Source organism: Lampetra planeri, chromosome 25 (genome assembly GCF_965212315.1).
Source record: "Lampetra planeri chromosome 25, kcLamPlan1.2.h2, whole genome shotgun sequence".
Taxonomy (NCBI): domain Eukaryota; kingdom Metazoa; phylum Chordata; class Hyperoartia; order Petromyzontiformes; family Petromyzontidae; genus Lampetra; species Lampetra planeri.
The window spans coordinates 9,299,091-9,322,754 of NC_136131.1; the positions used below are offsets into that span (position 1 = coordinate 9,299,091).

At 46.5% G+C, this 23,664-nt stretch overlaps 1 protein-coding gene across 4 annotated transcripts in view; it reads left to right on the plus strand.

Moving 5' to 3' along the window:
• Nucleotides 1-23,664, plus strand: part of CFAP70 (cilia and flagella associated protein 70) — a 38,385-nt gene that overhangs the window by 3,034 nt on the left and 11,687 nt on the right. Inside the window, exons 2-27 of one of the 4 annotated variants that reach the window (XM_078606248.1) lie at nucleotides 257-339; nucleotides 2,030-2,107; nucleotides 2,811-2,997; nucleotides 3,430-3,528; nucleotides 3,850-3,932; nucleotides 4,793-4,969; nucleotides 5,398-5,580; nucleotides 5,972-6,066; nucleotides 6,402-6,501; nucleotides 6,969-7,103; nucleotides 7,785-7,922; nucleotides 8,603-8,671; nucleotides 9,296-9,387; nucleotides 10,159-10,219; nucleotides 10,346-10,540; nucleotides 11,210-11,341; nucleotides 11,884-12,009; nucleotides 12,735-12,868; nucleotides 13,559-13,674; nucleotides 14,500-14,691; nucleotides 15,215-15,463; nucleotides 16,088-16,311; nucleotides 17,996-18,148; nucleotides 18,702-18,863; nucleotides 21,476-21,565; nucleotides 22,389-22,490. In XM_078606248.1, the coding sequence (XP_078462374.1) occupies nucleotides 2,030-2,107; nucleotides 2,811-2,997; nucleotides 3,430-3,528; nucleotides 3,850-3,932; nucleotides 4,793-4,969; nucleotides 5,398-5,580; nucleotides 5,972-6,066; nucleotides 6,402-6,501; nucleotides 6,969-7,103; nucleotides 7,785-7,922; nucleotides 8,603-8,671; nucleotides 9,296-9,387; nucleotides 10,159-10,219; nucleotides 10,346-10,540; nucleotides 11,210-11,341; nucleotides 11,884-12,009; nucleotides 12,735-12,868; nucleotides 13,559-13,674; nucleotides 14,500-14,691; nucleotides 15,215-15,463; nucleotides 16,088-16,311; nucleotides 17,996-18,148; nucleotides 18,702-18,863; nucleotides 21,476-21,565; nucleotides 22,389-22,490 (3,372 nt within the window). In that variant the 5' untranslated portion in view covers nucleotides 257-339. Of the gene's footprint in view, nucleotides 1-71; nucleotides 340-2,029; nucleotides 2,108-2,810; nucleotides 2,998-3,429; nucleotides 3,529-3,849; nucleotides 3,933-4,792; nucleotides 4,970-5,397; nucleotides 5,581-5,971; nucleotides 6,067-6,401; nucleotides 6,502-6,968; nucleotides 7,104-7,784; nucleotides 7,923-8,602; nucleotides 8,672-9,295; nucleotides 9,388-10,158; nucleotides 10,220-10,345; nucleotides 10,541-11,209; nucleotides 11,342-11,883; nucleotides 12,010-12,734; nucleotides 12,869-13,558; nucleotides 13,675-14,499; nucleotides 14,692-15,214; nucleotides 15,464-16,087; nucleotides 16,312-17,995; nucleotides 18,149-18,701; nucleotides 18,864-21,475; nucleotides 21,566-22,388; nucleotides 22,491-23,664 lie in introns of those variants that run through there. The other 3 variants (XM_078606245.1, XM_078606246.1, XM_078606247.1) reach the window with 3 other exon arrangements.

Genomic DNA, 23,664 nt, shown 5'->3' on the forward strand with positions numbered 1-23,664 from the left:
ACTTGGTTCTTTCGGTAAAGTCACGTAGAATGGAAATAATATATGATATTATAATATGAATTTATTATGTTTTATTTCTTCATTTTATTATTTCCATTCCACGTGACTTTACCGAAAGAACCAAGAAGATTGTAATATTATTGTTGTTAGTCTGTAACGTCTCACTTGTATTATACTCGTTGTTTATGCTGTCTGTGTCTGATATACGATGGTGTTATATACAAGAGTGTATTAACGCGCTGCGCTATGACCACAGCTATTGATTCCCGGCTAACATACAGTGGCAAGTCATCTCTGAACCGGACCTCACCTTCAACCCACATTGACCAGCGTGGTGAAGTATGGTCAACTCCCCCCCGCCCCCACGTCATAACCGACATGGTGGGCTTGCATTGGGAATGGCTGTAATTTTGATCGCGTCAAGTCTAGGAAGCTGAGCAGGGCTTAAAGCCTGGACCGTGCTTGTGTTGGTGACCACCATGCATATCAGGTGCTATAGGCTTCCGTGGCTGCGCTCTACGTATTAGGGCAACAGAAGACAGTGGTGCAAAATCCATTGCACTGTGTTTTACTTTAACACTTCCACGTCTAAGCGCTCCTTACGACCCGCAAATGCGTAGGGAGGTCCTCATCCTGCAGAGGGTTAACCAAAGAAATGTGCGTGTCACATGTCAAAAGATTGTCATAAGTATTATTACACGAGCTCGTCGGGGTGCACGTGGAAATATGATAACATTGCTGAACTGTACATTGTAAGGTTGTGTAACAGTGGACTGTCGTGTCATTTTGACCCATCATCATGGGCCATGGTTTATCCACTGTTGAATGAAGGCCTCCACATCTGATGATTATAAACATCATCAGCCAGGGTCTATTCACTGCTGAATTAAGGCATCGCCATTACTGCACACGAACTGCTTTCATTGTTCCATCTCCATGGTGGTCATCCTCTCAGGCACGTTCTCTCCTTTCATTTGGCTGCAATTAAATCACTGGTCTCGTCCATGAGCCGTAGCCATCTTCTCTCCATGCAATATGTCCTACCCAGGCCTATTTACTTTTCTAAACAGTGAACGTGATGTCTCCGAATCCCATGTGTTCCCTGGTCTATGTGTGCTACTGCTGTTTATGCATTTTTTTTCGTGTGCTCTCCTTGTTGGATGACCGTCAATGGGGGTTGTTTGACCATACTTCGCAATGCTGGTGATTTACTAGTTGACGTGGAAGGGCCCAGGACTACTTCAGGTATCACCAGCGATGTTAGCCGTGGCCAGGAATTCAACTCAGGTCGCCGGGTTCATAGAGCATTGCGCTCTTCCAGTACACCCCCTGGATCTCCTACTTACTGTACTGTATTATAGGTTTGAGATCACAGATCCGACATGTTTTGTCTATCGTGGTCCAGGAATTTAGCAAATGTTCAGAGCAACCTTTATAACTTTTATGTGCTTGTTTATTTTGAGTTGGGGAGGTTGGGTACACAGCTTACATTTTGCACCACCTTCTCTTGAGTTGTCGAAACACTCTAATTATTTACGTAAACCTGTGTATTCTGTACTGGGTTTGAAGTTAAATTTGTTTCTATACAAGGTAATCTATGTATACTGTCGCGGCTGGGAAAACTCTCAGTTGGCACAGCGCAACAGAGCTGCCACTTGTGAGGTCGCCAGTTCAAATCCTGGTGAGGGTCAACTCTATCATCACCAACATCATAATCTTCAGCATTATCATCATCACGTGTGATTGAAATAAGCAACACTATGTGATGCCGCACCACCTGATTGGAAGTCCAGTAAGTAAACAGTTGTTGTGTTGTGCATACATTTTTTTTGTATAAGTAGAATATAGATATTTCACCACTGGCTTTGGACCACCTCTCGAGAGGAACGCGGGCCAATGACCATTGAGACAAGAGGGCATGATGACTTTCTGTGTATAAACACTATTCAATTAATATGTTACTGTATACTCTGTAGTTTTTTTCATGTACACATATGGTTGGCTTTAACAACAGTCTTTTTACCGACAGATGGAGGCGTCCGAAGTTGAGCAAAAGTTGCTCCGAGCCATACCAGTTCATGTAAGAGTGGAGCGTGGTATCAACTTGGTAAGCTGCCTGCTGTATTCAACATGACCCATATGAGGGTATATCATCATCACAGTAATGGGGATGGGATGCAAAGATGTTGGATTCCTGCATCACGAAATGGCCTTCCTAGGCATTAGTAAAGCAAACCTCAAGTTTAATAAATTCTGTAGTAATCTGCAAACGGTACAATTTAGATTAATGTAGCCTCTAATTATGACCACATCTCAAGATGAATTTTATCCCCGTAGTGCTATCAGTGTCATGTTTTGAGACGAAGGATCCATTTGGAGCACCACAGTCCATTTGGATCCTCCGGCAGAGCAGTGCAACCCTTTGTGATAGAGAATGGCACGTGGAAGTGGATATCATGAAACCACTTCTGATCTCTTCAAGTGACTCTGGTCCAAAGAGTAGGGGGTAGCACAGACCCATCTATCCTGCTACATAGAGTAACATCGCTTGACAATCAAACTCATATTTTGATTCACAAAGCTAAGAATTAGCCAATTTAAGTACAAATCCCAGTTTAATCACAGATGACTTCCTGTATTCAACCCCAGGGTTTCAATGGTTGCTAGCTCAGGTCAGTACTGTGACCCCTGAGCCACTCGGCCACTCTACATTTATGACTGCACACAAGGTGAGCAGCCTGCCTACTTTCCAACACTCATAGCTGCGTGTGTCCTTCTCTGTTCCGCATACGCGTTGACGGTGAGAGCAGCGCGGCAGCAGAGGCGACGCGATGGTGTCACTCGTGCGAGCCGAGTACGGTGCTGCCATGCTGGGGGAGTCGGCGCGTGTGCCGAGCACTTCTGACAGCTCCGCAGAGTACGACTTCAGCACCACGTTTGACTGCCCGTCCGATGGCGCCACTGGTCTGGACGACGTGGCTCACAAGCCAGTGCTCCGTAAGTCATTTAATCTCACAGTCATTATTAGGCAGAGGCCTAAACGCCTGTTACAGAAAGCAGCCAGAAATGAAGAGCACTAAACACGTTATGTGGAAGTGTTCATCCAGCAGTGGATTAAAATATTTACGATATTAATATTGACAGCTCTTTGTCATTCCATTGCTGGATGAAAGCCGCCCCAGGCTTTGTTTGTCAGGGCGGTTCTACCGTTTTTTTATTACGCTGGTCATCGCAGGTTGGGGAAGAAGTGGTCCAATACCAGTTCAGATATCACTTGCCACTGATGTCAGCTGTTTCCACATCGAAATACAATAACCATTTCGCCTCTGCTCCGCTACAGTGTCATCATCACCACCGTTATATTCACAATGTATTTAAATTCCAAATCTAACAATAAGAACACAATACATTATTTCCATTGCCTTGCAGTGATGGTGATTGAAGTGCTCCCTAAAGAGAAGAAGCAGAAAGAAGATAAGACTGTGGTGCTCGGTCAGGCCACAGTGGACCTCTTACCGCTTGTGCAAGGTAAGAGCCTGGACCTGTCACTTCGGATTTTCACTAATTCTTAGGGTTCAATTCAAGTACTACATTACTTTACCTTTCTAAGTTAAGTGGCCCAAGTATAGTTAAAAAAAAGTCGAAATCTTTAGAGTTATATGACTTCTTTAAAAACAGCAAGGGAATTTGTAAGGTCATTTAAATGAAAACTGAATACTGTAGTACGTTTTTTTTATTACGGTTATGATACCAAAATAATTACATAGCGTCTAAAATGCGACCAAATCTCAAGACACCACAGAGACGATGGGCATACTTATTACTGTTCCCGCGTCATGTCTCGATTAGGTCAAACCAAGTACAGCGCAACCGTGAAGGTCTACCCAGTGGCTGGGTCATCTTTGGAGAATGTCTCATCTGAAGCAGACTTGGTAAATCCAACAATTACTGAACCATAACAAACCACAACAAATGTCTAAATGACGTTACTGTTGTTGAGTCGATGAGTCTGAATCAAATTATTTACAATTTGTATTGTTAAATGTTTTTCAATTTTTTTTATTCCAACTCGCATCATTTTTCTTAGCTATGATATCGAGTTTGATTTGCATGTTGGTGAATATTCCTTTTTATCTGAATTCTGGCAAAACGTTAACCTTGGTTCCATCACCAACAGTGTGGTAAATTCACCCAAAAGATGTTGCATCGTCAAGCTGTGAATCTGATTCTTAACTTATAAAAAAGTAACTTTTTATTCTCATGAAAACAGTTCCTTTCTATCGAATTAACTCGGACAAAGTTTTAAATACAGCCCATTATGTTGAGAGATAGTTGTCATCATTGTTAAATAGTTTCACAAGTTCATCATCATTAGCCATGATCTATTCACGACTAGATGAAGGATTCCCCAAGTTGTTACTCGTGTCCTTGCATTGCAACAATCCACCTAGCACCTGCACATTAGCTGCTTCCGTCGTACCATCTCCACAGTGGAAGCCATCTCGGGTGTGTCCCCCCAATTGGCTGTCACTCCGTCATTGTTTTTAACAATAGGCCATCATTCCTGCGAAAGACGTGACCTGTCCGAGTCCGCTTACTTTAATAACAGTCGATATGATGTATTTAACTGGTGTGCGTTCTCTAATCCATGCCTCTCAGTGTAATTCCAAGCACATAGCTCCCCCATGCTTCACCGTGTACTTTGCAGCTTTTATTTCACAAGTTAAAATGTACGAATCAAAATCACAATTAATTTATGCGTTTTCTCGTGTGCTGTTGGTACTGTGAGCAGCCCAGCCTGGAGGTCTCCGTCTCAGCTCCAGAGCCTTTGCTGTCGGCCGAGCGCTTAGCCGAGAGCAACCTGCTCCGGATAACGGTGGAGTCGGCCTACGGGGTTCCGGCCACGTGGGCCTCTGTGGGACCCATGTGCAACTACACGGCCAGCCTGCCTGTGCCCATTTCTGCTGAGGTCTGCCTTACGTTGACGCTAAAATCGATGATAATGAGAGGCAGTTTTATATGCTTGTATAATTTCATTTGTCAATCCATTGCTGGAGACCATACGGTCGTGGGGGTGATTTAACTATACTTCATCACGCTTGTCAGTGCGGGTTGGTGAAGGTAATAAGCATAGACGGGGGAGCATAGAAGTACGGTACAGCAATGAATATTGCTGCGCTGCCCTCAACATAGCACTGCAGCCCATAATGCCTCAGTTGATATTTAAACAAGATACATTCAGTACTTGACCCTCACACTTAGCAGTATCCACGCAGTCATTAACTCTGCATAGTCTACGAATGTGCGTATGGCTGACGACGCTGAGAGCACAAAGTATCTGATAACAGTATATGTGACGTGTCGACTTTGTGCGTCGCCCCTATGTGTTTCATCCAGAAAGAGCACGTGAACGTGTTCGCCAACGGAGCGTTACGGCCGGCCGCTGAGAAGGAAGCGTCTGCCCGGCCAAAGCGGTGGCCTTTAGCCCACGTGCCTGTCGGGGGCCTCCCTTGCATCCCGGGTGCCATCATGCGGCCCAGCGCCTATGAGGAGGAGGACGGGGAGCTCGCGCACAAGGAGGTGACCGGGCGGTAGTGGGGTCGGGAGTGCGAGGGGGGTCGCGACCTTCAACAAAGGCAGTTTCAATGTATGAAGCATTTGAATGAAACTGCATCTCACATTGGTTTAAAAAAAAAAAACTGCAATAGAGTGGAAAGGGTTATGGGTGAGTGGAGGAGGGGGATGGATCAGAGCAAAGCAACCGGGGTTTGGCACCAACAGCAACAATCCTCAAGGACAACTGGGGCAGCTATGGCAGAACCAGGTACCGAGTCCCAGTGGCAGCAGGGGCAATGGGGGTATATCACCAATGAGACACTAATTGTGGATACAGTGGCAGCTGTCTGCTCCACTGGTTGGACAGGAAGGCCTTCATCCAGCAGTGGATTGCTTTGCTGTTTGTGTTGCTCAGGACTGGGATTTCCGCATTGAGGCAGAGAATGAGAAAACTCGCGTGACCTGGGACATGGAGAGGCGCTGCTACATGGATCCAGGAGCTGTGGCCACGTGAGTAAAACTTAAGGCAGTAGCCAGGCGAATATAATCACCTTATGGTAGCGACCATGATGGAGTGGTGGTGCAGGGGTTAGTTCACCATGCTACAAACCCAGCAACCTGAGTTGTTTTCCTGGCCATGGCTAACACTGATAACGAGTGATATTTGAACCAGTCCTGGGCCCCCCTTCACCAATGAACAATGACTAACGTGATGAAGTATTACCAAACAACCCTTATGACCAACACGGCGTATGGGAAGGCCTTCATCCAGCAGTGGATTGACAACATTGTAAATTATTACTATAGATGTATGTGGAATGCGATATTCTCTTATTCCTGTGCAGCTTTCAGAAAAAGATAGCCGAGAGCCGGTTCTGGCCTGTGGAGGTTGCCAAAATCCAAATCCCCATGGCTGCAAAAGGAGGAAGGAGCAAGAGTGAAAAGGTTTGTAACGTGTTGTGTCTACGCCCGGGTTCTGTAGCACTTTCCAGCATGCGTTTATCCTTAGAAGTATTTAATTGGCGATGGTAACATTACATTCCGAACAGCACAACGACACGATATCACGTGGCGCATGATGTGTGATGCCACGAGATGACGTCACACGTAATGATGTGATGACGAGGCGAGGCACGTGCACGGTATGTGATACTATCACCATGGTCGCGAGGGCTTCTCTATTCAGCGCTGGTTTTTCTCACCAAATTAGTCCCTGTTTTCTAGAGAGTAAGTTCCTTTTAGCAGCACGACATAATACTAAGATTATTTTCATATTGGATCATCTTTAAGAAAGTTATAATGACCCCCCGCTGTATACAGATATGGACAGAGCTCATGCTATTGCTTGCAACCTTAGTTGGAAAACATAAAAAAGGACTGAAATATTTTGTATGCGCCGTGGCTTCATTCAGGTTGACGAGGACTCTCAAATAGGCTTTCACGGCGTCGCCTACGTTAACCTGGCCCCGCTGCTCTACCCCGGTGCCACGGTGGTGCGCGGTGCCTACCGAGTGCACCCCTACAGCGACATCGAGATGCTCGCAAAGGTTTCACTCTGCCGGGTGCCCGGCACTTACTTCTACGATGAACAATGCAACGGTATCTCTGACCCTGGGTTCGAATCCAGGCAACCGTCTGTCGACTAAACTGGGTTGTCAAGTTTAGTGAGGTGATGGTCTCAGCCCGGTCAACAATTATTTGTGACAAAATCTCTAATACAATTTTGTTCTGCACTTAATTTGGTTCACTTTCAGGTCTGAGAATGAAAAATATTGGTTTTACTGTCATGCAACAAACATTACACATAGTGGAACAGAGGTCGGGAAAGTGCTATCCTCTTGTGTGGATAAGAGGTCACTTTAGGAGATTTCAGAGATAGCTCTGTGATATTCGCCTCCATGGGCCTTTCACTAACATAAAGAATCGCACTTCTACAAGAAACTCAAATGCATCCTTCATCTCACGACATGTCACCGATAGCTCAGTCAGGATAAAATTAGGGAAGGAGACAAAACTAAAATAAAATTATGACTTTGTATGGCCATTGAAGAGCAACTATAATAGATTTAGTTCTAAGTGATTTAGCTATTAAATTACACTGTCTGAGAGGTGGTGAATTGCTGATACACCACCATAATTTTTACCTTCGGGGCATTGTGGAGTCACATAGTCTATGGTCTTGTCACAATGATCATTGCCTCTGTTGCGTTGGGGTCGCTCGTGTGCAGACCAAGCGGACTGGGTTCGTGGTGCGCGAGGCCGCACGGCTGGTGTGCAGCATCGGGAGGGGCACAGGGCCCGGCAGTATCGCTTCCCCGCACCCCAAGCCAGCGCCCAGTCGCCTGGGAAAGGAGACCATCAAAAAGGTGCCCATTGGCGGTGGCCAGCCATGGTCATGTCTTGACACAGCTAGCGCTGCCGAGATTCTGGGTTCAAATATGTGCGGCCAGCACTATTATATTCGCGTGAAAATTCAGACTGCATTGTCTGTAGGGTGAGTGGTTATGACACTGTGCTTTGAACAGGGTGACCTGAATTCAATTCTTGGCTTTGGCTCATATCAGTGATGAGTAATATTAATTGGGTCCTAGGCCCCCCTTCACCAACCTGCACTGACCAGCATGGCATGGGGAAGCCTTCAGCAAAAGAATGACAAATGGCTGTAAATGTATATTATTTTTTAATGACGTCACAAGTTTAATGATAAATTACAGTTATGTAGAACTTATACCCACACTATCATATGAATTAGATATCGAGTCAAGGTCCACTAAATTATTAATCGTCATTGTCATCATGATCATCATCGTCATCATTTATCAGGGTTACTAACATGAGAACCACTTGGTGAAGCTGCTTTACTTGATATCGGCAAGTGTAGAGTGGTGGGTGTGTTGCATGTGGAAGAGTCCCAGCCATATGAATGTACAATGTCCACCACTACATGAGTCATGAATAAGCATTGTGTTATTGGTATAAACTAACATCTGACCTTATTAATTTCAAATTGCTGTTTCTAACAAAATGCTAATAATTATTTTTTCAGAGTTCAACAGTTAAGCATGTGGTCGACAACGAGTCTGAGTCAAGCATCATTCAGAACGCAGAGTCACAGGTATGCACTGTCCTTGTACATCCTTTCTAAATAACACAGCAATCAAGGATTTTGGCTAGCCATCAAACGAAGACGGTCACCACATCACACGCTTTCGGATGCTCTTCTGCGGCCGTCTGGAATGCTCTTCCTTCCGATATTAGGAAGCCACTGCAACTATGCACTTTTAAATCTAGATTAAAAACTAATTTCTTTAAAACTGCTGTTTGTATTTAGTTTGTTGTTCTTCCACCGCACCTCTGATGAGCGCGGTTGGCTACGTAAAATAAGTTCAACATACATAACCTGCACTGTCTAGCATAGTGAAGTATGGTGACGCAACCCAGATGACAGTCACGGCGTGGGTAGGTCTTCGTCTAGGAGGGGAATGGCAGTAAATTATCATTGTTAACGATAATAATTAGTGACACTACATTGCTTCAAATTTTACATGTATAATCACATTGTAGTTGCTCGTGTATATCTTGTTAAATTAATAATTTTGGTTTGATTGATAATAAATACAACAGCTAGGGCCTGTTTTACCACCATAAATAGCGTGGATTGATGATTTAATTGAGATATGCAAAATCGTGGCAGAATCGTTGGTTTTGTTCTTGATTCTCACACCATATCTGTCTATAGCAATACCTGGAGGCTCAAACTTACATTGTGCTCGAGTTCTGTCTGGAGAAGCCACTCATTCCTAAAAGGAAGCCAGAGGAGCTGGCTAAGAGGTGAGTATATGTGTATATATATACTGTATGTACCGTATTATACTGTACGTATTACTGTATGGGGGAGTGGTAGTGTAGCGGTTAGCGCGCTTCGCTACGAACCCGGCAACCCGAGTTCGATACCCGCTCAAGGCCAACACCAGTGACAATTATCCGTATCGGTCTTGGGCCTCCCCTAGGTTGACTGAGCCTCAAATGAGTACCTAGTGCGGTGTCTAATCATCGCCACTAGGTGGTACTGGCCAGACATCCCATCGTGTGCCGTGCTGGTCTTCATATGTGCTCTCTAACAACACTTGCCCCAACAGTATGTTAAGGCTATACGGGAGGTCTTTGTATGTATTATGGTTGACACCTGTCTGGGTTTGACTTGCACGTTTTGACCCAGACCGTCTGGGATTTGACATCTGGGAATTGGTATCTGTGTTTTGGTGTATGGAATGTACTTGTACCAAGATTAGTGCTAATTGTGTCGAACCTTATTGCAGTATACCACACAGTTCAGATAGACCTAGGCTGACTGAGAAATATGTCTGGGTTTGATTTGTGGAAAGGTTATTCTAAGTTTATGAGTGATTGGTGTTAGGACTTTGCAGTTTTCATGAAAACATGTAAAGGGTCCTCAAACAAAGAGATGGACTTGATGCTTCTCAGGCATAGCAGTAACCTGCTTACAGGAACCCTTAAATCGACAACGAAAACAATTGTGATGTACAATCAACGTCAAACCACACGTGTAAAGTGTGACCGTCGTCTCGTGTCTCACCGCAGGGTGGCAGATCTCATTCCGCCAAGACCACCGATGCCTCGCAGGATTGCCAGTGCGCAGCAGGTGCTAAAGCAGCAGCAACGGCAACTTCGATGCACCCGTTGCCAATTCAAAACCAGAGACACGGGTAAGGGTGGCGATGAACTGTGGACATGACTTCGGTTCTGGCGTCCGCTCCGCTGCACGCAGGCGGTGAGCGACTATCACGACCAGGTGGTGAAGGTGGCATCGATGGTGCTTGATGAGTTCCGCGCAATGTTCCCCGAGTGGAGTGGAGTCAAGGGGCCGCAGGATGATCCCGAGGGGCAGGAGAAGCGCAAGCGCCGTCTCCTGTACGAGCTCAACTCTTCGGGAAAGTACTTCGCCTTCAAGGAGCAGCTCAAGGTGAGGAAGGGTGGCCGTGTAATATCGTCGTTTTTCCACTTTTGCGTACATGTGGATGTGTGTTTGTTGTTTGTAACTAGTGGCAATGAGTATGGGCATAGCAGCCTTTTGTTTAGCAAGTGAAATGGTTTACGGATGCATTATGAAGCATTCGTGTAATCGCCAAGACAAGGGCATGGATCCCTCGTATTACTATAATAGACTGTTGGGGAAAGTGTTGTTAGTGAGAACTTATATTAAGGCCAGTATGGTGTACGAGGTGGTGGTGTGGCCAGCACCATGCCCACTTGCCTTTTGTTCCCCCAGTTCTGATGTTTACAAACCAAGCAAGGTAATCATTTGAGGCTAAGTCGACCAAGGGGAGGCCCAAGACTGGTTCAGATATTCACCACTAATGTTAGCCATGGCCGGAAATCAAACTCATGTAGCCAGATTCGTAGCGAAGGTGTACTAACCACCACCCCACCGCTCACACATGTATGAATCACATAGCAGATAATAAAACGACAACAAATGACAAGGTTATTACCAGAGGATAAATTATGCCGACAGTATTTTTTCATCCAGGAAGACACTCATGCTCAGGCCGGGACTGACTGAATGAATGTAAGAGTGAATAAATGAATGAGGTTTGAGTGAGTTAGTGAGCTGATGTTCTCATCCGTGCAGCAAGCCGTGGTGAATATCGTTCGTGAAAAGTACTTGAAGACGACGGCGTTTGAGGACCGAGATGAGCTGCAGGCCTTCCTAGGGGAGCTCTACATCTTCCTCATCGACCAGATGCACGTCTCTCTCAACAAGGTGTGGCTGCCCATGCTGTGGCAGCATGGTCACGCTTGCGACACTTACATCATTATCATCGTCATCTTATATATTTTTTTGGTTTTGGTAGCATTTTACCCCAATTTTATCCCAAATGTGCCATCGGTGTTATGTCATGAAAGCGCCGCGACATCCAATGTGTAAACGCATACGACGTAACAAAATAGAGGTTCAGTATCCTTCCATTTCCTCATACAATGCACACGAGTCATTGTTCACAGCTGGGACAAAGCCCATCATGTGTACAAGTGGGTGACATTCAAAGCTCCGCAGTCAAAAAAGTCATTATTGTATTTCCTTTTCGTGGCCACCTCAGTGGTGCTGCTCGTCACGTGTGCCCAGTGTGCCAGTGACGCTGCGTGGTTGGCATGGGGGGGGGGGGCCCTTTCTGCTTCCCCCTTCTGTGTAGCCCGCCACCCGGGCTCCTCCGTCCGGTCCAGTTGCACCGGCCTGCATACTTGCTACCTGCGCCACTAACATGTGACCCTCTGCGCACCATCACACGACCATCCCCTCTGCAGGTCATGTCGACCGATTCCGCATTGTTTGTGCCCGAGCCGCTTACGGACTCTGTAGAACTGCGGAATTACGCACGCGAAGCAGAGCTCAACGGAGACTCAGCGCTGGCGACCAAGTACTACCAAGAGGTGAGCCGATTCGGTGAGACGCGTGTGGCGGCAGCGCAGCTTGTGTGATCCAGCAACTTTGGAGGTAGGGTCGGTGGATGACACGAGGACAAACGCTTTTGCTGACGTTCCGCAAAGTGGAAATTCATTTTATGAACAAAGACTGGCTGAGTCAAGTTTCCACCTGGGAATTAGTTAGTTAAAGGACTTACTCCCCCAGGTAAGGAAGAGCTTTGGTGCAGTGGTTAGCACACGAGTGATGTCTGAACCGGTCCTGGGCCCCAACTACATCAACCTGCACTGACCAGCTCAGTGACTGACCTAACATGGGGAGACCTTCATCCAATTAGCATGAAGATCGGATTTCTAATATTTTTGTTGTCGAGGGTCAGTAACTCATCGCTCATGGGACCGCGAACACGTCGGCAAGTGAAACGATTACTTCAAGAAGCGCGGCTAGCTACGTACTGTGCAAAAGAGGTTCAACATACATACGTACAAAAAGCAATTAAACCAGAAGACACATTCAACGTCTTCACTCCCATTCTACATAAGTAAACAATAAAAATGCATTTGTTAAAAGGTCAATCCGCACCCTACATCAACGTGCTGACAGCCATTTGTCCGGTTTTGTTGCCTAATTTAAACACATTTTACAGTTATCCATTACCCTCATGAATTGAGACTTGACGGTAGTTGGATCGCGGGGGGAGGAGGTGAATCGTTCCGGCGTGCGTGACTCGCAGAGGCTGGCTCGAGACAAGAACAACCCCGACCACTGGTTTGACTACGGCGCGTTCTGCCTGCGCTCCGGTGATTCCATCAAAGCCGAGGAGTGCTTCCACGATGCCGTGGCACTCGACCAAAGACACCTGGACAGGTTCGCTCGCCTGGGTTGGACTTCGGCCTGTGGGATGAGATGCTGCAAGTTATTTCCGTTTCCTCACAGTTTGCTCTGGTTTTATCTTAAGTGGGATGTGAAGGCATTGTCACTCCGTGATATTACGACTACTGCATGGATAGCATGGCCATGAGCAGGGCTTCATTCGAATTGGGGTCTGTCTGGGTTGGCGACGCGGAAAATCTGTATGCACCCGGCACATCACATCCAGTATACCACTCACTATGGCTGTGGCTACTAGTTGCGTGCCTACTGCTGTCTAACCAGTGATAACTTAAGCCCGGCTTATGTGCTTCGTTAGTAGTTGTGCAATGTATTAATAGCGTCTGTTTAAGGTAATGAAATTGTTCAAATGTTTATATTCAGATAAATGTGTTCGTATGAACGTGAAAATAAAATGTTATATTTTGATTATTGGCAACAGTTTTCAGACGGTGTAAAAAGGTTGCTTACGTTTGTTTACATTTTTTTAAGTGCTTCCAAGTGTTAACTCGGTGAGGAAAATATCAATAAAACAATTGTCGATACCACTAAGTAAACCTAAATACCGAATAAAAGTAAACAAACTGATGATGTGGTTGAAATCTTGGCGGCAGCCCGCTCACTGAATAGAGTGATGCAGCTGTGTGCATGCTCCTCCGCCTGTGTCTCGTCTCGTCGTCTCGGCAGCTTAGTGATGTGCGGCGTGATGTGCAACAAGAATGAGGGGTATGACGAGGCAGAGACTCTCTTTGAGAACGCCACCTGCGTCCACGCGAGCAGCTCTCTGGCCTGGACCATGCTCGGTGAGGAACCATCGTAGCATGATCGTCATTGCTATCATCATTTTATTTTATTTTTTATTTGACCTATTGGAAATCCGACGGTTACAGGCGAGAGAACACTCGGTCGGAGACGATCTGTGGATTGTGTCCTCTGGGCTCGTGACTCTTCCTCTATGGTGTGTGCTCACACGAGGGGGGAACATTTTGTGGTTAAGTGGATGGTGGCGGTGGGTGGAGGGGATGGGCGGTTGGGGAAAAAAAGGTTCCAGGGCTGGCTACGAGGTCTAGGTGACCCTATTCTCAATCACTTTCCCCCTGGCCTTGTCATCATGATTGTTAATATAATTGTCACAGCTGTCATCATTGTAGTCGGCGTTGTCATGATCATCTTCATTGCCACCATCGTCGTCATCGGCATCGTTGGAATAATTTTTCTCGCCATTATTATCCGTCAACGATATCATTGCTGCAATCATTGTCACCGTCATTATCATCGTCACCAAGACGTTCATTGTCATCGCATTCTTTGTGTCATTAAAATAGGTATCTTAATTTACTAAACTAGAGGTACACCTTGATATCCCCTTCAAGAAGTATTTATCATTTAACAATCAAACTTGAAAATGTTAATCCTCAGAGCTAAAATAATACAAATCAAGTGAAAAATCTAATTTAATATGGTTATTGTTTTGTGCAGCCATTGTTGACCAGGATGGGAGCATTAACTCACTGCTAAAACTAAAAATTATAACCCAAGATCTCAGCATTGCCTTCTCAGCGCTCTGACATGATATGAGCTTCCTGATTTACCCGGCCACCTCATGTTTACGTTACTTTCAACAACAGGGCTGTTTTACGAGGGACAAGGAAATGACATCCGTGCGGACAAGGCATTCTTGGAGGCTCAGCGGCAGAGTTCTGCATCTGTGATGATGGTGAGGATGGGAGGAAGAGGAGAGACGCCGCATGTGCAGGAGTCAAGCCGGCATCCAGCTGACGAAACTGCACTGCTCGAGGGCACCTCTGTCAATGTCCCACGTGAGACATTCTCAATTTTACATTGATGGCACTGAGAAATGTTTGCAGCTACGGCCTAACACGAGTGACAAATAATGGTACACACTTTTTAGTTTTCAATAAAAACATTTTCGATGAATGACCGTTGTGTGAATGAAGGAGCTCAAACTTAAATTGTCCTGTTGTAGTCGTTTCAGAATGTCAATGTTAGCTGGGCAACTCTATCTGATGCAATTTTCCAATCTTAGCTGAAGGTTTGATTTCTGGAGATACGAAGAATCACACTCTCATAATTACTGGCAACTCCTCCTCTGTGATTGAAAATGTTACCACTTTTCTGAAGTATGGAGTTCACACTACTTCTTCTCACCTCCCTGACGCCAACCATTTCCCAATTAATTTCTCTCAATTATGTCTCCAGTTCGACATGGTCTGACTCTTCAGACAATGAAGGAACTTCATTTAAAATGTGGCTGTACGCAGCCACGTCACGTCACTTGTTTAATAACCAAAAATGAACTCGAACAATGTTCCCGAGGCACAGAGGAGGAGCCGCAGGGGCCGATGGAGCCGTTGCGAGGGCACAGCTCTGCCACCAGCCTCCTCACACGGACCCCGTCGCTCGACCCCGGCAACACCAAGCTGACCGGCGTTGGAGGCGCAGCCGACGAAGAAGCCACCACCGCGGCCACCGCAGCCGGTGGCACAAACGCGGGGCGAGACGACTTCAACGATGACAAAGCCAACGGCGGGGCCAGCGCAACCGATGGAAACACGCCGGTCATCGCCGCAGGTGCCGAGCAGCCTGGCCTTGAGCCGCCCCCTCTATTCCACCCCCCTATTCCGATGGCACCGATTGCTTGCGTTTCCCTCCGCAGTTTCAACGCGCCTTTTGGCGTCATCTGGTCCAACACCATATGAGACTAGGCTCTAAGGAAAGCTGTCTCGGGTGTGGACCAATCAACTTCAAGGACAGTGCATACATTATCAGAGATATGTTTTTTGTTTGCATTACGACTGCAGGTATTGTGGTCTATGCAAACATGACTCCTTGTAAAAAAAGATGTCAGTTTTGTTGCCAGATAAAAGGGTAAAAAAAAACAATTATCAGTTCCAACGATGTTTTACTCGAGGGGAGCTTGCATCGCAGGAGCAATTCACTGTTGGTTGATTCGTGTAACTTTCACAATCCTTATGAAGGTGACATTCTGCGTGGTGACAGGAAGGGCTTGTCCACATGAAGCCCCTGATGCACAAGGCAACAATATTGGCTATACTATATTAATGAGTCCTCACAAGCGGTGGGAGTTCTCGGGACGAAGATAAGTAAAGAGTCTATTGCAGGAGGACGTCGCTGTAGACAGGTTGAGTAATTGAATGACCGTGACAGGCCCTCTAAAAACTGACTCTCGTCCAGCAGAGGGCAGCGTGGGCATGCCTCCCGGTCGAGAGTCGAGCGCCACACACGCTGCTCCGACCACGTGTGGCAGCGAGCAGGAGCTGGCAGAGGTGGCAGTGGTGCGGGAGATAGGAGCGGGAGCTCCGAAACCTACGGCTTCTGCTTCCACCCCAGCAGCGGCTTCTACCAGCTCCATTTTTATGGAGGCAGCTTGCTTTCTCCTGGATGCTGGCGCTATCCAGGTTACCATTTTCAGCATCATTAATGTTACAGCCATCGTTATTGTCATCTTTAATATCATCATCGCTTTTTTTTTTCTTGGTTCTTTCGGTAAAGTCACGTAGAATGGAAATAATAAAATAATAATAAATAAAACATAATAAAATAATATAATGTAATGTTTTCTTTATTTTATTATTTCCATTCTACGTGACTTTACCGAAAGAACCAAGAAGATGAATCCCTGCAGTCACGAAAGCTTTAAATCGAAATCATCATCGCTGTCAATCATTATTGTGGTCACCATCATAGTTGTCATCGTCATCGACATCATCATTATCATCCTCATCATTAATAACATGATGATTGTAATCAGTGTCATAATATAATCATTCATAATTATAGTCGTTTTAGTTTTTTAAGTGAATTGCCTAAAATGAATATGGTAATATTTACCTACGAATAATTATATAAAGAGGCAGTAGGATCATTTTTGGAAAACTTAACTTAATACTGAAAAGCAACCAATGTTCCTAAAGAAGAAATGTTTTTGTCACCATTCTAGACACATCTGTGACTCTCTATAAATGATGAAAAACGTATCAGAACAATAAAGCATGTGTATTATACACCCAGTGTGATGATGAAGGGGAGCAGTGGTGTAGTGGTTAATGCAGTCATTAACCCACTGAGGTATCAACCTTGCTACCTCAGTTTAATTCCAAGCTTTGGATAGCAAAAATCAATGCTTATGATATCCGAACCAGTCCTGGGTCTCTTCCCCCACACCCCCCTCTCCTGTCCTCCCGCTTCACCAACCAGCACTGACCAACTTGGGGAGGCCCTCATCCATGAGTGGATTGACAGGAGCCTGTCAATCGAATTGTATTTATTATGGTGATGACACGTGGCATGCAAGGCATGGTGGATGGGAAGAATCCTACGATCACATTCTTCCGTTTTGCTGTATGTAAGTTTAACTTCTTTCTCACCGTACGTAGCCAACTGAACTAATCGAAGGTGCGGGAACATTTCACCAACATTCCGGGCAATTGCTGCTGTTAATTGTTTTTTTGTATTACAAGCTGGAAGGTTTCCACGCTATTTCACACCACGCAAAGTCGTGTGCCTTCTGCAATGCACTCATTCACACCGCAACTGAAAATTCCCAGTACTGTCGGCAATCACAAAAGCGGCAAGTGAGTTGGAATTGCGTCCACTGTTTTCAACTATAACTATTTTGCTATTTACAGGGTGATTCCGTTTATAAATGCCATCATGATTTCTTCGAATAAAACTCTCACGTTCATCTCATATTGATAAGTCACCTTTTGCGTTGTCATTATTGTGCTCTTCTTACCGTTAAACAATCTAAACGCATTTAGAAACATGCGTTTAGATTATTTTGCTGCTATAAATTTCCACGTGATAAGCAACTTCGCTCAGCTATCATTTGTGGCTAGGTCGCTTCTGAAAAGAAGCTAATAGCTCAGTGGGCTTTACCTGGTAAGATAAAATAGTTTATTTATATTTGTATATTTTTTTAAGTGATGTGTTTACCTTTCCTATACCGTGCACTCCTATCGTATTTTTGTTTTGTTTGTTGTTGTAACGTTCTGATCCCGTGCCCCGACTGGACTTCTGTGAGAAAGCTTCACAGCTCATCGGATTCCTCCAGTATAAATAAATATTCTGATTCTGTTCCAGCTCGCGGAGCGTGCCTTGGCGCTGGAACTGGTGAGTGCCGGCGGGCGGGAGAGCGGACGCTACTGTACGGCGCTGGCGCGACTGCTCATGCTGCGCGGGGAGGTGAAGGAGGCAGAGGTGGCGCTTCGTGACGCCGTGCGGTTAGACCACCAGGTGATGTTGAAACACGTCCCGTTTAGCTCCGACGCTGGGTTTGGCTGTTTAAGTTCTCTCATCGCAGCTGTCGGAATCTGTCGTATGTTGGTGTATGTTGCTGAACTTCTTTCGCACCGTACGTAGCCAACCGTGCTCATCGGAGGTGCGGCGAAGGACAGCAAACTGAACACAAAAAGCCATTTGAGGCCAATTGGGATCATCTGAGATGCAGAAAGGGGAAACAAAAGCTCATGTGTATAAAGAAGCATAGAGAAAAGCATGCTGGGGATTGAGAGACACGGACAGGAAAAACGTAAATCACTGAACAAATACAAATCAGACACTTAGTGAATGTTCATAAAAGTAAGTGAGTTTGGGCAGGACACGTCGCGAGAAGAATGGATGATGATGCCCATTGGTCGAGACTAACAACAGAGTGGCAGCCGAGGGAGGGAAAGCGCCCGAGGAACTTTTAAACTTGCGTGACATCGCCGTGAGTGGCCATTGTCTCTTTCCCCGCACCCCTCTCTCTCAACCCCTCTGACCAACTCACGCTGTGGTCCCTCCACAGGACCCTGACGGCTGGGCCCAACTGGGTCACGTGTGCTTGTTGACGGGGCGAGTGGGCGAGGCCAAGGATCATTACCAGCGCACGCTGAGCTTTACGAGCGACGCGTCGGACACGCGCGCCGTGCTCATGCGCCTGGCCTCCATCTACACGCGAGACACACAGGTACTTAACTAACTAACATTTTTTTATTTCACCAGGAAAGGCCCACTGAGCGAAATAGATATTTTTTCGAAGCGACCTGGCTATCACAATGATAGCTCAAAGAAGTGGCTTGTCATCATGTGGGAATTTATCGCAGCCAAATATTCTAAACACGCGTTCGAAATGTGGAGGGAAAACTCGGAGGACCCGAAGAAAAATCCACGCAACCACGGAGAGAACAGGCGTCAAGGTTGGGATCGAACCCACAACCTCTTGTACACCAGGCGAGGTAGTAAATATCTTGCCACCGTAGCACCCCTGGTGATGGGGCACAGCTCACCCACCCATTATCGTTCCGCCCACTGCCCTTTGCTGCTGGCTTGCTCCTTTGCCTCTCCTTGCTAACAAAGCAGAATATGGAAATAATAACAAGCAAAGGCACGCTGCTCACAAAGAATAAGAAGGCATGACTCCCATTATGCATTGTGTGAGTGTCATGTGACCACCACATTGCATGTATAATGCTGTCAGCCTTGTCTAAACCACTGACTTAATGTCGCTGAAAGTACGGCTGAATTATTGTGTAGACCACCAGTTCATAAGAGTTGGTAGTGTGGCCATTCCAGCCTGCACTTATTTTTCTATTGTGATGAGTTATTTCATCATTCACAGAATGTGTTTGATTTTAATTGGAGCACGGTGCAAAGTGAGTCCACTCAGAGGTGATTAGCTCGTTCTGAGAGTGAGCCCCCCTTTAGGACGGCGCGTGTAAAGCGTGGGGCACCTCGCGGGCAATGCGACCAACGCACAGTTCCCCCCTTTGTCATGCAACGTAGATTACAACCCTTCCCTTGGCGCTGTATAAAAACATTCCTTACATTAACGTATAAATCCGCGCGTGCTTTCGCATTGACGCCGCCGTTGTCATCTCCGCGGATGGCGACTTAATGTGGATTTTTTTTTTACCCCCATTTTTGCACAACTCCCGTGGCAAGGTGACCGAAGCGACATTGTCCCATTCAACCCGCCGCGGCAGTATGACGAGATTAAGCCTGAGCCTGCACCCCCACTTATCACGGCGGCACGAACATCTGATTTTTGAATCGCAAAACTGTTTACCGCGGGGCGTCCGTCGTTAACATTCCCGCGAATGTTTAGCCGGGTTTTATATATCCGTGGATACGACTGCCTTTAGAAGGCTAGGAAAGCGTATCCCCCGATGAGGCCATCACCCCAGAAATAGCGCGCTTGCCCGGCGGCCAGGCATGTGATGTCACTCGAAACCGAGAGGGGTGATCAGGGTGATCGCACGCCGGTCCCGATGTCCCGCAGCCATCTCCACCGCTCCCCCCCCATCCCGTGGCCTCGGCAAGCCGACCCCGGGCGCGCTGGCGACGTGGTAACCGTAACCGGGCTGCGGAAGAGCCGGGTCACCCGGTCGCACGTCGCTTGCATGCCTATGGATGTACGGTTGTTAATGATGGCTTGGGGTTTTATGGTCCTGCGAAGATGCGCGCACTGCCGCCCGTAGCTGCCCCCACTTGCTACTGAATTAGTGTTGCCACCTCGACTAAGTAACCGCTGTGTTTATGCATTTAATGCAGAGTGGTTTTTATGAGCAGCGACCAATTAGAAATGTTTGGTTTATTTCAAAATGCTGCTAACTTATTGATATACCCTTGACCTTGCTAAAAACAACTCTTGTTTGAAAAAAGTGTTGAGTAAAGCAGTGAAGCTCTATAAATATTATAAATAGTGCATGACGTGTACTGAGTTAGGTATAATACAATATAAAATGATTATGCACTGTCTTGGTCTATTATGAGTTATAAAGTAGCATTATTTCGTCAAACTGAAGTATCCAGGGTTTGTCCATCACGAGGTTGTAACTTATGACCGTCTCTATCTGACTAAACAATTCTGTACTCTTAGGTTTTTTCGGTAAAGTCGCGTAGGTAATAAATAAATAAATAATAAATACTGCTTTATAGAAATAATAATACAAATAAAATAATAAATCACAACGTTTCGGAGGCAACACAAGTCTCCGTCATCAGGTGGGACCGTCACAGATTTACTGTATCAAGTGAGTTATTTATTTTTTACCTACGTGACTTTACCGAAAAAACCAAAGAGTATGAATCCTTGCAGTCACGAAAGCTTCAAATTTAGAAATACAAACAATGCTGCTAAATACATTGGTCTGGAGGGCCTGGTTGAATGTTTGGCATTCGCATTTAAACGCACCCTTGCCTGTGGATTTCTTCATGATTAATATAATGTAGCGTGCTTACACAAATATTAGGTACAAAATTATGAAATGCTAATTTACGATATTTTCCTAATATTCTACCGATATATTACCATTTATAGTCTCTACGTTTTGGTTGGGGGGGGGGGGTATATGAGAAGCTTTGTACAAATCCATTGTTCTACTGTAGTATGCGAACACAGCTACACTCCCTGCCTTCACCAACCCACATTGACCGGCAGGATGGAGTATGGTTAAAACAAATCCCACGACTCACACGGCGTGACGAGGGCCTTATCCAGCAGTGGACTGAAAAAAGGGCTGCAGATGTACATGTGCGAGGCCTGGGTGACTCACTTTGTCGGTATTGTTTGTTTCACAGTTTGAGGAGGCCAAAGAAGCGTATCTCCGTGCCTGCAAGCTGTCTCCGTCCTGCTTGTCTTGGCTGGGTGTCGCCATCTCCTGCTACAGGGTCAGCCACAACTTTTACGCTTCTTGGCAACTCTTTACATTAATCTGATATACGCTGCAATAACCCGTCCTTCCTTCCTGCCTCGATCCGATCACAGACCGCGAGATCGACTCTTCTATGCCACAGGGCTCTGTCTTCGGCAATTATTGAACGCCACGGTGACAAGATGCTAACAAGCTTGCCTGGTATGCAGGAGGTCGTGGGTTTGATCCCGACCCTGACACCTGCATATTTGGAGTTTGCCCGTTCTCCCTGCGGTTGCATGAATTTTTCTCCGGGTCCTCTGGTTTTCTTCTGCACATTTAGAATCAACGTGCGTTTAGAGTATTTGGCTAAACGATAAGCCACTGTTGAGCTATCATTTGTGGCCAGGTCGCTTCTGAAAAAGAGCTATACAGCTCAGTGGGCCTTACCTGGTGAAATAAAAAATAGTTTCGTTTTTAGTTTTATACCACTGCTATCCCTTTTCCAATGTCCAACTGAACCGTGACGGAGCCATGCCGGGCCAGCTGATGCGGTTCAGGAATCGGCAGCTTGTTGTTTTTCTGCCGCAAAACCCAATCGATGCCACCAACGTTACGCACAATTAATGAGCATAAAATGAAAATGATTTCTCCCTGACCCTACTTTTCCCCCGAGCCCGATTCATATGTCTTGTGAGGCCAGAGTTTCCCCAGTATGATTGAAAAAATAACCTGTACTGACGGTCCTGCTCCAGCGCAGCTCAGATGTACCAACAGAAAAGGGACATTATAATTCCCATGCCCTTTACGTTGTGCCGGGAAATTTGACTTGGTGGTTCCCCCTCGTGTGCCGCTGGCAGCTGGGAGAACTGACCGAGGCGGAGGACGCCCTGGCTGAGGCCAACTTCCTCAACAACAGCAATGCGGAGGTGTGGGCCTACCTGGCGCTCGTGTGTCTACAGGTGAGCTCCTACTTCTGTGGCTCTTTCAGTAAACTATGCCATGCGGGTCGCGGTGGGGGAGGGGAGGTTATTTGACCATGCTTTATTGTACTAAAGTTAATTCAACTTATGAAATGCATTCAATTTTTTTTCTTAAACCTCGGAGCCGCAGACTCGAGTTGGCTCGAGAAGTAAACGCAGTATGGCGTGGACTTGTCAGATTGATGGTGCCTAATTGGCCTCATTAAATGGCCCTGGGGTGGGATTGGACCCTGACGCTGCCAAGATTCAACCCCAGGCGCCCCCATGACGCCACTGTGCACGCGACCAAAACCTCCGTTGTGAGCCGCCCCGCTCTCCGCTGTGCCGGTCACTCGCCCTGCATTTTACGATCTCCCCGTGCGATGCCTCTAATTGCCCCGATGATCTCCGGTCATCTGTCGGTCGCTTCCCTCAATCTTTATCAGCCTTTGTTGGCTTTAGTCTCTGTGCCTCTCTACATGAATCTTTCTATAGATATAAAACATTTGCTTTGATTTCTAAAGAGAGCCTTGCTGAGTCTGAAGACCCATTTTGAGAGGGGAATTGTTTTGTTTTCCTGTCAATTCGGCTTTCTCTTTGCCCATATGTCTTTCTGTCTGTCTACTTGCCAGTCCATCTATCTGCCTGCATGTCTGCCTACACAGCCAAACATTTAGCTATTTCTCCCTCCCTCACTCTCGTCAACATTTGTTTTCATTATACTCCCAAGTGCATCTTGTGCATCGACACAAACGACCATCTGTAAAAAATGTGCACGTGTGCACCGCAACGACGACGATAACGGGAGGTGAGTGAGGCGGGAGGACAGGTAGCTTCCTCCTCTCCCGCGATCAGCGGCGGTGGTGGTCCTGCTCCGCGTTTTCCCGCCTCCGTCAAATGGGATTAGGCCGCTTCCTCGGGCGTCTGTCAACAGCGTGGTCGGGGGTCCCCGTGCGCCCCTCCCCGTGCGCTGCACGGCCGTCGCTTTCTCACCGAGCGCTGGCCCCTGCCCTACCGCTCGCTGGCTCTGGAGGCCTCGGCACCATGGGGTTTATTTGGGGGATGAATGAATAAACGAGGGCTCTAGGCTGCGGGAGTGCTGGTGATGATGGTACGGGGGTGAAGAATTTGCAGGAGCCCAGCAGTTAGCTCACTCGCCAGTGAGCCAATTTGC